Here is a 12,866-nt window from a genome sequence, read left to right as displayed (position 1 = left end):
AATAAACAATAGTGTAATTGGTAATTAATAGTTTAATTAATAATAAATCATATAATAAAAATAAAAATACACAACATAATTTTTAGTGGTATAATAGTAGTATTTTTGTCCGATAGGTGGCGCTTTTTAGCATGGCTATGTGGGCAGTTAAACATTTGTGCATCAATCCTTGATGTAAGGAAAGTCTGTGCATCAGTGGGTGATACACAGAAATCTGTGCATCACTTCGTGATATAAGGTGCCTAAAGTGGATTTGCACCCTGCCGGAACGTACCCTGGTACTATCTAATATGCCGGACCGTACCTCGCCTACTCCACTAACGAGTCTAGGGAGTCGCCTATGCCTACTCCCTAACCCGTACCCTAACTCTAACCCTAATCCTAACCCTAATTATATCAAATAGTGACCAGGGTACGTTCCGGTATACCGGACCGTACAGCGTACTCAGGGTACGTTCCGGCAGTACCCTGGGGGACATAGACCCTATGAGCAGTACTAATGTACTATTACGTACTACTCGTACAGTATTACTAGTTCAGTAGTTGAAGTTCTAGATCTAGTCAGGCCCTCACTCTGGATGCAGTTTTAACTTAAAATTGAGGTATATTCAATTGTTCACTGTACGTACAGATAAATATTAACACTAAATAACAACACACATACCTATAAATACATCTGTGTACGCCTCAAGGCCCAATTCTTTTAACGTTCTTCTCACGAACTCATCCATCGCTGAACAAACGTAGGATGCAAGTCATGCAACACGCGGGAACCATAGATATAGAAAAAGATTCTTCTTAGAAATCTTCTTCTATATCTATGGCGCCGCTGTTAGATTCAAACCAAACGTACTCTTGTTTGTTACCAACACTGTTGCTGGGCAACTTACCGGCTAATGCGAGGGAAATACTGACTATTTGGCTAGTCAAATATTTTTGATTACAACAAATAGTCAAACTGCTGTTTTAGACCATATTTAACTATTATGCTAGTCAAATTTAATCATTGTACTAGTTAAATGTATTTGACTACTATATTTTGACTACAGTGTTTTTAGAGTGTGTGTGTGTGTGTGTGTATGTGTGTGCATGCGTGTGTGTGTGCGTGCGTTCATCTCTCTCCGGGTCATGTTTTTCTCTCCTCTACATAATACAACAATTATTGGTTTATAGTTGGTTTATTGGTTTATAGTTATTGGTTATAGTTCCAGTGCTACAGCATAGATTTTAAAGCAAATCACGGTTCCCCCCACAGTTCCGGAGTAACTGTCTCAAAACCGTGTCTAAAAACACGGTCTCTTTTAAACTTGTCCAGTTTCATAGCATTGAATTTTAACGAAATCCTAGTTCCGGAGACCCCTATTTTCGAACCTAGCCGGTTCCAGAGCATACCACATTCAACAAACATTAGTTCCAGAGACCCCCATTTTCAGGTCTGAGTTAGTTCCAGAGCCCCCCACCCATTTTTGACTTCGCAGTGGCACACACCTACCATAATGTGGGGTGAATGCCCCCCCGGGGGTTTCAACTTTTTGGTATATGTTGCTCCTTGGTTCCCTGCACAATTTTTTTTTGTCAAAATAGTGCCACGGCAGTGCCGTGCTGCCGTGGCGGCCACTACGGCCCTGCGGTTAGGGAGTAGGCGTAGCTATAGGCGACTCCCTTGACTCGTTAGTGGAGTAGGCGAGGTGCGGTGCGGCATATTAGATATAGTTCCAGGGTACGTTCCGGCAGTACCCTGAGGGACATACCCTGAGGGACCCTCTCACGCACGTTAATTATTATTGATAATTGCGCGGGAGGTTTTCTGTCAGGAGTTTGTTGAAAAAGAAACAGCAGTATATTACGTTGATATACCAGTAATGATCGTGTCCTGGATATGTCAGCTGCCACAATATTATAATTTGCTAACATCACTAAGCAGCCGTAGCGCATTGAAGGTATTGCAAGTTAGATTGTAAAACTTGTTTACACTTGTTACGTAGATGTTACATGCAGGCTAACACCCGACCAGACAACGGTAGACAAGCTTTATTGTTCACGTTTCGACGCACATTCTAATGTTATTATTTGCTTTCTTCGATATATATATATATATATATATATATATATATATATATATATATATATATATATATAGGCCTACATCGGCTCTACTATGGCTATATTATGGAACGGCGCACAGATACTGAATTATTAATAATAGACCCCACAACACACATCTACCCAGGTTCCTATAAAACTTGTAAGTGGGTTACTCAATAGAAATGTTTTGAACTACAAATTGCATTATTGACTCAGAAATTTGTTAGCCAAAACTAGCTTTTCATCTAGGATCTAAGGTGAATACAGTTGCATTCACGGACTGTTGAACAAAATGAAATAATGATCCTAATATGGGGCCTACATGCAAATAACAATAATATAAATGCAAAAATAACACTATTATAAATGGAAAAATACTAGAGAAAATCCAAACATCAAACTCAGCCTACATGAGGTTTATACTTCAAACAAAATTCGGGAAAATTTTCCTTGACATTACTCAATTGGGTAACGAATTCCCAGACCTAGAATTTTCTAATCATGTATAGGATACCGGCCTGATCTACCTGGCCGTGCTACCTTGACACGGACTATAGTCAGATGAGCTCTATCTAGAAAGTGATATTCATTAACATAACACTAGGTAACACAAGGTAACCTGATGCAATAGAAATACGAAAGTACTTAAATGTGAAAATCAAAGCAAAGTATATGCATAACTGCATACTGCACGTATAGCCACAATAGCTATAAGACCGAAATTAAGACAACAAACTTTGATAGTGAATACAACGCTTATGCTTTATTCATCAAAATTTTACTACATAACGGATAGCAAGTTCATTCATATATAGCACGATTTACTCATAACATACATGGATACCAGAACACAGCGTCACAAAATAAATGTTCGGCTTTCTCCATCACCTCATGCTGGCAATGCCTGGTACATTATAAGGTCACATAACACTGGTATGAACTGGTACATTACAATGTCACCTAATAGTGGTGTGACCTAATACATTAAGCCACTTTACAATCCTACAACCTGGTGTGTTAGAAAGTCACCTATGTCACAAAGCCGATGAGTTTTACCTCGATATTCATGAAAGGGTAAACATTTAATCTTCTTTTTTTCCGTAGCTGCTCAGACACACGTCGGTAATCAAATTCATTAGTATGTGAACTTGGGCAGGGATCAAGTAGGCTTGTAATCTTATATCTTATTAGAAGAACGATCGAGACTAAAAATTTGCAACTGCCGCGCTGTAACACCGTCTAGTCTCGGCGGTTTCTTTATACGTGCGTCTTTTTGCGCACTACTGGCCAAAGAAATTCCATTTTGGTGATTGAAGTTGGCCAGGGTCCGCCTGAACAGTAATTCTAATGGCATGGCTCCGGCACACGAAGAACCCAGGCCCGTGTTCGGCGGGAGTGGTGTGGCGCCAGCGAGACGAGGCTACAACTTAACAAACTCCACCTCGGCTTGCACTCACTCCTGATCAACCTCATCACATACAACTGATCGGTGGATGGCAACGTCGGGAGTTAGTCGCCACCGAGTAAATTGTTCTCGGCAGCCTACATGTTGGCACGGGTAGATAATAACAAATCAATCAATCAATCAATCAATTTGTCATTATCTACCCCTGATGTCGGTTAAGGTTACCACTTTCCTCCCCGCACGTGCCTGACACGGCGTGAAAAATTAAGGAACACATACAGAGCGAAAATACGACGAGAAGTTTCCACCGAGAGCTTGCCCAGGTCATTTGCAATGAGTCAGTAATTATATTTTTCCCTATAGATAGCGCAGTCACATCCTGCTGTCACTCGATGACAGAAGGTGGAAGTGATACTTCTGATGCAGGCACCATATACCTGGACAGCAATTAAATATAGCCAGCATGCGCTGGTAGTTGCGTTTGACATTCAGTTTGCATTATACTAAGGCTCAACTATAGTGTAGCATTTACTACTGTACGATTGCACCCTCAACCAGCACGCCACGAGTAATAGCAAATCGTAGACAGCACAATTCACTGCAAAAAGTAGATGCTCATGGAACACCAGCTAAAGTAATGTCTATACACTGTCACCGTAGCAGCATGCAACATTCTCCTACATCCACCCACGTCCAGCTAATAGTGAGCAGGGGCTAACACTATTACGTTAATAGAATGCGAATGTATAAAAACTCCGACTATATATCAAACATTCCACCGGGGAAAGACTTCATAAATGTTTCAGGAGTAATACGATGTTGGCTCGTCGAGCGGGTTTTTCCAACTCCGGTGGCAGTGCCGCACTTGTGAGATGAGATTTCTAGCTTTCAGCACTTGTTGAAGGTTTTTGCTTGACAGAGGGGCGGCTGTAGCTAAGCCTTCATCCGATTCTGCTAAATAATTTCGAGCAGACCTCATTGTAGACTCTAAATTAGTCAAACATTTATGTACAATATAATCACATATATTGGCAAACGAGTTTTATGTACAAAAAGACTTCCTATCACAGTCACGAGTTGACACTCGTGACATGCGTGAGTGACATGCGTGAGATGTCACCATGACGTGCCCATCGATTCGAGCTGTACCTAGGTGACAGGTGCACAAACCCACACCGTCATCACAGACTAGTGACATCGTCATTATACTGGTAAACACACTAGTGATATCACCTGGACATTGAAAACGCTGTACTAGTCACGATTACAAGCACTCTATTGTTGCACCTATATATTATAATGTTCAGTAATTGACATGGAAAGATCTAGACAAATCGTCAACCAACTTAGATGATGAGTGAAAATGTATATATAGTTATACACAATCACATGGCAGACCCTGTAGGATTTACTAGTGGGTTGTAGACAGGAATAGATTAGTTTCCACACCTGCACACAATGTCGATAATTTTTCTAGCATAGTGCATATCTCCACCCCTTTTAACCAACCAGGAAAAATGGATGACCCCTTACCATTAAATTTGCCTTGGTTGATGTTGCACATTTTTATTTCCTAGCATATTTTCTCTAACCTAACTTCGAATCCTTGATGCACTCTGAACATTGTTATGTGACGCGGGGAGTCGCTTAAAGAAGAGAGGCAGTAAGCACATGAATTCCAGTGAAGCTAAGCAAACATGAATCGCTTCAATGTTACTGCACAGGCTCGTTCTGCCCATGCTTGTTGCGCGATACCATTACAAATATGGCAGCGTGCTTCACAGTGCACCAATACCAGATGTAGGTGCAGCATGCCATCGTCTCATAAACAGACCCGTCACTACAAATATCAAACATCTACAATACAAATATCTTTCTCATTCCGTCGTAAACTCTCACATCCAAGTATAGGTTGAACTGGTCGGCAGCTAAAACATTAGGGCTAGGAGAAAAGCACCAACCTGCATGACAGCCGCCTTGCGTTGCACTGTCTAGTCACATAGAACAACCAAGAACCAATGGTTACGAGGAACAGCTGTTATTTAATGAAGAGAAGTGCTAACGTAAAGCGAGGCACGAATCCATCCATCCATCTTAATTTGATATGTATTTCTTTCAACCCGCAATTAAAACGCAGTAAACCTTCAAAACGAAAACAACGTAACTTCGGAAACACGCCCTTTGGCTGCAACATTAATCACAACAGAAACTTACACACGACAATAGATAATAAAACAGGACACGGCACGTGTGTTATAATATTGTGATAAAGCACGTGATCAGAGCGCCGAATGGGATGAGATGGATGACACGGTGTCTGATTTGGGTCAATTTCTTTAACCATCTCTAAATGCTACCTCCCTAAATTTGTACAGTCCCAATAGAATCTGCAGAGTGAACACCCGTTTCATGTCGTGCACACACACCTACACCAGATGGGGGGAAGAGCGAGCTTTTCATGAATTAATCACCAGCTTCAAGTCACCCCGAGTCACCAAAGCGCAACACAAAACATAACTCACGTTAACCCACAGCGTGACCGACGGTCAATTATAATTCGCCTTAACGACGTGCGCCGCGACCCCCGACGACCTCCAACTCTTAGCTCGGCGATTCGCTCATCAAACGCGCTCGCCCACGGTCACTCCGCCGCCTCACGACACCAGGTGGCTCTTTGTGTGCACCGAGGACTTTCTTGACGGCACGCTGTCTGGTGTCGGATGCTCGTCGCCCGTCGACTGAGGTCCGAGGATCAGCTTCTGTGTGCTGAGCAGCGTCGTGCGGCCGGTCGTCGTCTTGCCGGCCTTCGCCATGTTGTAGTCGCCCGAGTCGAAGTACTTCGGCTGAAAGCGAGCATGGTCGTGTGTCGTTAATTCACATGCTCACGGCCAAAAACCCCGACTCGGATTTCCCAAAAGCAGGTATTCGCTGGGCGGAAACCTTTTCGCCGCACTTTCCGGGAAGCGAGCATTGTAAAGTATCTGTCGTTATAATTTAAAACCCAAAGGCAACACTTGCCATGCCTTGAAGAATGTTGAATTTGTGCACGGTAATGTACACCTACTGCACCTTATTCCTTGATGATATCAGGTTATTACCCATTATAAAGTGAAGTAGCAGCCACACCAATCCACACACAAACACATAACCTCATACCCTCTTCGAATAATATATTCTGGGCAGTGGAAAGTTATGATAGTCCTTGCTTAAGTTATAATACTAATAGAGATTTCGAACTAGAAATGCATGTAATATCGCCACAATGATGTTACAGTTTTTATTTGGTACTAAGGGTGGGACCATACAGGTAACTCACAATATGATCCATATCACGATACAACTTTCAAGATACGATATGTATCGCAAAACTTTGAAGAACGTTTAAAATAAACCACCTAGCAAACTATAACCAAGAATCTACCAGTCATGTGAATGCATAGAAATCAGTATCATGGAGCTGCTAATACGACTGCTACTGAACTGTGAATTGTGACATGTGTCTTCTGTTTTCTGATGAAACTATGCTACCAAATGATATGAATTTTAATCAGTAGAGTATCGATATATGTATCGTGAATAATCAAACGTATCGACACATGTATTGTCAAAGTTTGTATCGCCATACATCGATATGTTGATGAATCCACCGATCCCTTATAAGACCCTTTCTGGAGGCCAAAATAAGACTTTTTTACGCGATTTCTGATAGATCACGGACTATTAAGGTACACTATCAGGTTATTAATAATATTTATATACACAATTGCACAGCAGATTTAATTATTCCATATTATATGTATACAACAATAATATAAAAAATAATGACTATTAAATACTTTTCTAAGATTTCACCAAAAATAAGTACTAATAAGGGCCCTTATTTTATTTTTGGCAAAATAAGTACTTACAAGACTTTGGAAGACCCACTACGAACCCTGCTATTAACTACAAGTGTCCATACCCCTCCTTTCTGTAGTCGCTTCTGTAGTAAATTACTTCCTCCAGCCTTAATCCCCTGTGGATACTTTGCCCTCAACTTCTTCTCTTCAAGTTGCTCTGGAGATGTTTTTTTCTCTGGGTTTGTCTTTAGCTCCATCATGCTATTACCCTACAAGGCAATGCAAGGTAAATAATAAGAATCCAAAATAACATGATAAGCATCACTCAGTACAAATATACAATGGCAAAGCATAACTAAATCACTAAATCTGCTGAAGAGCACTTCTCCTGTAGCTGAATGTTAAAATAACATAAAAGTGTCAATGGCACTATAGCTCACCGAGTGTGTGATAGAAGAGGGAGATGATATTTAAAATTTGGTAAGTGTTTCATTCATGACGGATCAAAATGTGATCAAATGTCTTTATTCCCTGTTTTATACTACTAATAGAAATTTCACTGTTTTGTTTCAGGGTTAGGTTTTATGCGAAAATCATAAATGTTTCAGATCTGAGTCTGAAATCTGGGCGAGAGATGGCGCTACGCCTAAATGTTCGCCATTTTGGTTTTCGATTATCACGCAAATAAAAGCAATAAAATATTCCAGTCAAATTACTGTAACAAAGAATCTAAAACAAATAATATTACACGTAGGTATGATTAGGTAGGTAGGTAGGTAGATAGGTAAATTTAACAAAATAGAATGAATCTAGATGGCCATTTTCATTTTTGCCAAAAGGTGAGCGTGGCTCGAAAGTAGGTCGACTGGCGTACTCCAAAATAGGACGTTCAAATCTCTCCCATAGGAGTAACAACTGTATGCAATTTGAAACATGTGGGTCAAACGGTTCTTGAGTTATCAGTGACTGTAGGCAGACACTGAAATGCATAGTGAAATTGGCAAAATCTACCTAATTTGCATAATTAAAAAAATAATTAAAAACCCGTGATATGTTTTGGGTCCAGTCCTTATTCATTCACATACAAAATTTGCAAAATCCGTTTAACCTGAACTGACTTATGGCCATTTCCATTTTTGCCAAAAAGTGGGCGTGACTCGAAAGTAGGTTAACTGGCATGCTCCAAAATGGGACGTTCACATCTCTCCCATAAGAGTAACAACTGTATGCAATTTGAAACATGTGGGTCAAATGGTTTTCAAGTTATCGTTGACCGTAGACAAATGTTAACGGACAGATGGACGGACGGACGGACGTACGATATATTCAGATAGTTCTATGCCATATTGTCTATTCATTGGGCAAACCAAAGTTACAAAACGTTTGTAATGTTGAGTAGCCTACGTGATTATTTTGTGATATAAGTTGGTAAATTACACTATAAGGAAATCAGAAAATGTTTAAACCTTTATTATGTTGTATGGAGTGATGGACAACTAGTTGCTTTAAAGGAAGTAAATTTATGAAGCTCTAATGCAATGTAAAGCATAGGTTGCCAATAGATTTGATTTTTACAAAGCATTTGGTCATTTAAAATTTTATTTTTATCGAATTGACAGACTTTTCGCCGGACCGAAAACATTCCCAGTATGTGAAACATGTACCCTGTATGTATGAATCAATCAAATATATTAATTAACATGCTGCCATATTTTAGTAGCTATAAATAGAATAATTAGGTTACTGAATCTGGTTGGTGTTATTTGGTGCACAACTGCACATTAGTTGATTCAAGGCATACATTCCACAGTAATGACATATCCTAATTATACATCAAGGACCATTTTGCAGATATCTCATTTGTATTATTTAATGTGATTCACTTGAGATTTATTCTATTGAGTGCCTCTGAATCCGAGTCATCCCGGGTGTCATACTCATCCGAGTAACTATGTATAGGAAGAGCCAAAACAAATTACATTGGACCAAATTGGGTTGTGCTGGAGAATACCTAGTGCGAAGACAATGTCAGCCACCATGTCACAGAATTTACCACCGTGTAATTTGATAGACATTGCATCAGACATGGCCTTATTTACCCCAAAATATATTCAATAACATGCAAATTTTTAAATGCGAAAATGTACTTAGTCTATTATCTATAGCAGGGTGCGAAATTAACGGGAGTCCAGAGTCAAATACTCCCCGACTTACTGTCGGACTCCCTGATTTGACATATGCAGGAGTCCGTGTGACTCCCTGAAAATTCTGCCATACTAACTAGCCTCGCGGAGTTACCGTAATTTTTCAGCTAATGTCCAAAGAAAATTTGGCAGACGTGCAACCGCATGAATCTTAAGAATAAGCACATGCATTATTGTTGATATCTTTCATTTTGAACCCCAGACTGCGGACTCCCTCATTTTGCTGCGGACTCCCTCTTTTTGAGGGTAGAGAGGGAGTCCGTTGGACTCCCGTGTTCAAAAGTTAATTTCTACCCCTGCTATAGGCATTGTACTTTGTAAGTATGATACTAGCAGTAGCACCCGACACACGATCTGGTAAAACTTATAATTTCATTGGACCTGTCTATTATTTACTAGTATTGTCTGGCGGTCCAGCGGTATTGGAAAACGCTGAAGTAAAGATTTAAAAATTAGATTCCGCGTCCTATCATAATGGGCAAGGTCTGGGCCAAATTTAGATTAATCACATTAAAAGGTAGAAAAAAATATAGGAAAAAATACACAAACAAAACAGAACCATGCTAAGTTAAGCTGGCATGTTCAGATTATATGTCAGATCACACAGCAGCAATTCTGCACTGATATTAATCATTGCTTAAAAATTAAGCATGCTGTTAAGCATGCCTGGATAGCCTTAATTTCGAGGTTCTGTAGTTCAGACTAGTGCATATTCAGACTGGGATAGCGTGTACATACTATCACCTTACAACTACAAGATTTGTAGTAGTAAGATGATAGATATTACTAGGTATAGCATTTTATACTAACATATGCTATATAAACTTTTTAAGGCTATACAAGTAAGTTTCTAGCATACTTACTGTGACAAAACACAGCCCAACTAATATAATGCATAGAATTGATATCAGCAATTTTTTTAATGTAACACTTGTACAATGTCAAACAACATTCATAAATTTCTAAAACACATTCAAATTTTTTTTATCAAATAATATTACCTTAAAATCTCATTTAGTGTTGTTGCTAGCGAGTTCCATTCTTACCAATTTCTGTAATCTCTTGTTTGCTCTATTATGATATGAAATGATTACACTATTCAGAGATGGGGGTAGTATTACATCATGCACACAACATACCTAATAAACTTGGCCCAAACCTGGTTTAGCACCCCGGATTAGTTTAGCACATAATATGCAAACTATATATATACTGGGGTTCCAAACTAGGATTGTGCAATAGAAAAACTTTGCCACTTGACGCTGACCAGGGCTCGAATTAAGCGACGAGAAGGGCAAGGCAATTTTTGTAGGGCATGTGAGAAATTGCCTTGAATTTTCTCTAAAATGGAAGGGCACAGAGGCAATTTTAAAAGGCTCCAAGGCAACTCCCAAAATTTGAGAAGAGCACTAAGGCACTTTTGTAAAATAAAGGAAAACATAACAAATTAGTACATCAACATCGTCTTGCTTTTAATGTACAAAACAATATGCCCCCATGTAAGCTTACACCGTAACACCGACCTCTGTACCCCCCTCTGCTAATGGAAGTACAGTAACAAGAAATTTTACATGCCCGCTATCAGGAGCGAATAATTATCTGATGCTGTTATTATTGCTCATAGGGTCTATGTCCCCCAGGGTACTGCCGGAACGTACCCTGGGTACGGTCCGGTATCTCAGCGTAATTATTCCCTCCTGCGACTATCGGTTTTAAGCTCATCATTGCAACTCCAGCACGCACGCCCACGTGTTATGTTGACTCGACTAAAAACGAAACCAGGGCAGTAGATTAAATGGCACCGACGGAAATTACACAAAAGGGCAAGGCAGGTGACTGCCGTCGGTCGGGTTGGATTTTCAGGGGCAGTACGGCGATTGATAGGGGCACCGACATGTAACGGTACGCTCTGCTGATTGCCGAGTGTGTGTGTGTGCATGAGAGAGAGAGAGAGAGGGAATGTGTATGTGTGTGTGTATGCGTGAGAGAGAGAGCTAGAGGTGTGTGTGTGTGTGTGCACGTGTGTGTGTGTGTGTGTGAGAGAGAGAGAGATAGAGCTGTGCATGTGTGTGTGAAAGAGAGAGAGAGAGAGCGAGAGAAGACAGATAAAAAAATAGACGGCAGCAGTGCATATATTGTATGTTTTCGGCAATCAGCAGAGCGTCCCGTTGCGCAATCATGTGTGTACGCAAGTCGAGCAATCAATGTGTGAGTGGATGTCCGGATAAGTAGCCTGGAGGCTAGGCGACCGGTTCCGGACGCGTAGCCTGGAGGCTAGGCGACCGGTTCCGGGTGCGTAGCCTGGAGGCTAAGCGACCGGTTCCGGACGCGTAGACACTGCGTACAATTTAGTGTATCTAACAATTAAACAAAGACCAAGTTAATGCATTTTACCACACTATATCATCATAGTCATACTGCTAAAGCCCTGCTCGTTCTGTTGTAAAAGGTGGAGGGGTCATAATTAATGGGATGTAAAACATTAACCAGGAATGGTTCGTCACTACGAGTCTGACAGCATAGACCTAGACAGAGTCAGGAGCCAGTCGCCAGTGGCAGTGCCTGGGTGAGAAAACAAACATCAAATTCACCAATTACAGAATATTACCTCATCCACTGGTGTAACTGCAGGAGAAGAATCGCCTCTCTGTTCTTTCTCTTCTCTCACTGTCTCCATGTCTAAACTGCTTCTCTCAAATGGCTACCTAGTGGAAACAAAAATAAGTTACTCTTTAACTATTCTCGCCGCAGTTTTCGTTGTCGCACTCTATATCCAATATGGTGGCTTGTGACGTCACTATCATCACTATCGCCGCCGTAGCCATTCATGTTTAGACGTTTTCAAATAAATTTTAGTACTTCAACAATTAATCCTAAAATAATTGAAAAGTACTTGCACAAAATATATATTATTTTTAGTGTTTACGATAAAGTGTTTATTCTTCTGGTTTAAACGAATTTTTCTGTTCTGTAGTCTAGAATCTGTTTATAGCATTACTAGCAGGACACCCGGCGTTGTCCGGTGTAGCGCGAAATTTCTGACTTGCGAAATATCTGAGATAGCCCCGCCCCCCCGCGCCTATGCGCACGCGCACTTCGCGTGCGTCCCGACCCGACTAATCACAGCAGAGCATCACAGCTCGTCTTTATGTGCGAAATTTCTGACCTGCGAAATATATGATATAGGATGCGTATGCGCATGCGCACTTCGCATATATGCTCAAATATGGCGATTTCCACTTCAGCTAAGACGCCAGCTGGTGGAGAAGGAGGAGGGGGAGAAGCTGGTGGAGAATGAGGGGGGAGAAGGGAGAAGCTGGTGGAGGAGGAAGG

At 40.8% G+C, this 12,866-nt stretch overlaps 1 protein-coding gene across 1 annotated transcript; it reads right to left on the bottom strand.

Moving 5' to 3' along the window:
* Positions 1 to 2,821: 2,821 nt before the first annotated feature.
* On the bottom strand, positions 2,822 to 12,317 carry LOC106818031 (cAMP-regulated phosphoprotein 19-like). Its single transcript, XM_014822745.1, has 3 exons — positions 12,142 to 12,317; positions 7,452 to 7,598; positions 2,822 to 6,333 (listed from the first exon to the last, which is right to left on the bottom strand). Exons 1-3 carry the CDS (start codon positions 12,208 to 12,210, stop codon positions 6,145 to 6,147), a joined length of 405 nt encoding a protein of 134 aa, XP_014678231.1. The 5' UTR covers positions 12,211 to 12,317; the 3' UTR covers positions 2,822 to 6,144.
* Positions 12,318 to 12,866: the final 549 nt, after the last annotated feature.

Source organism: Priapulus caudatus, unplaced genomic scaffold (genome assembly GCF_000485595.1).
Source record: "Priapulus caudatus unplaced genomic scaffold, Priapulus_caudatus-5.0.1 Scaffold1986, whole genome shotgun sequence".
Lineage (NCBI taxonomy): Eukaryota > Metazoa > Priapulida > Priapulimorpha > Priapulimorphida > Priapulidae > Priapulus > Priapulus caudatus.
The sequence above is the reverse complement of the archived record's forward strand: the minus strand, read 5'-3'. Positions and strand labels throughout refer to the sequence as shown.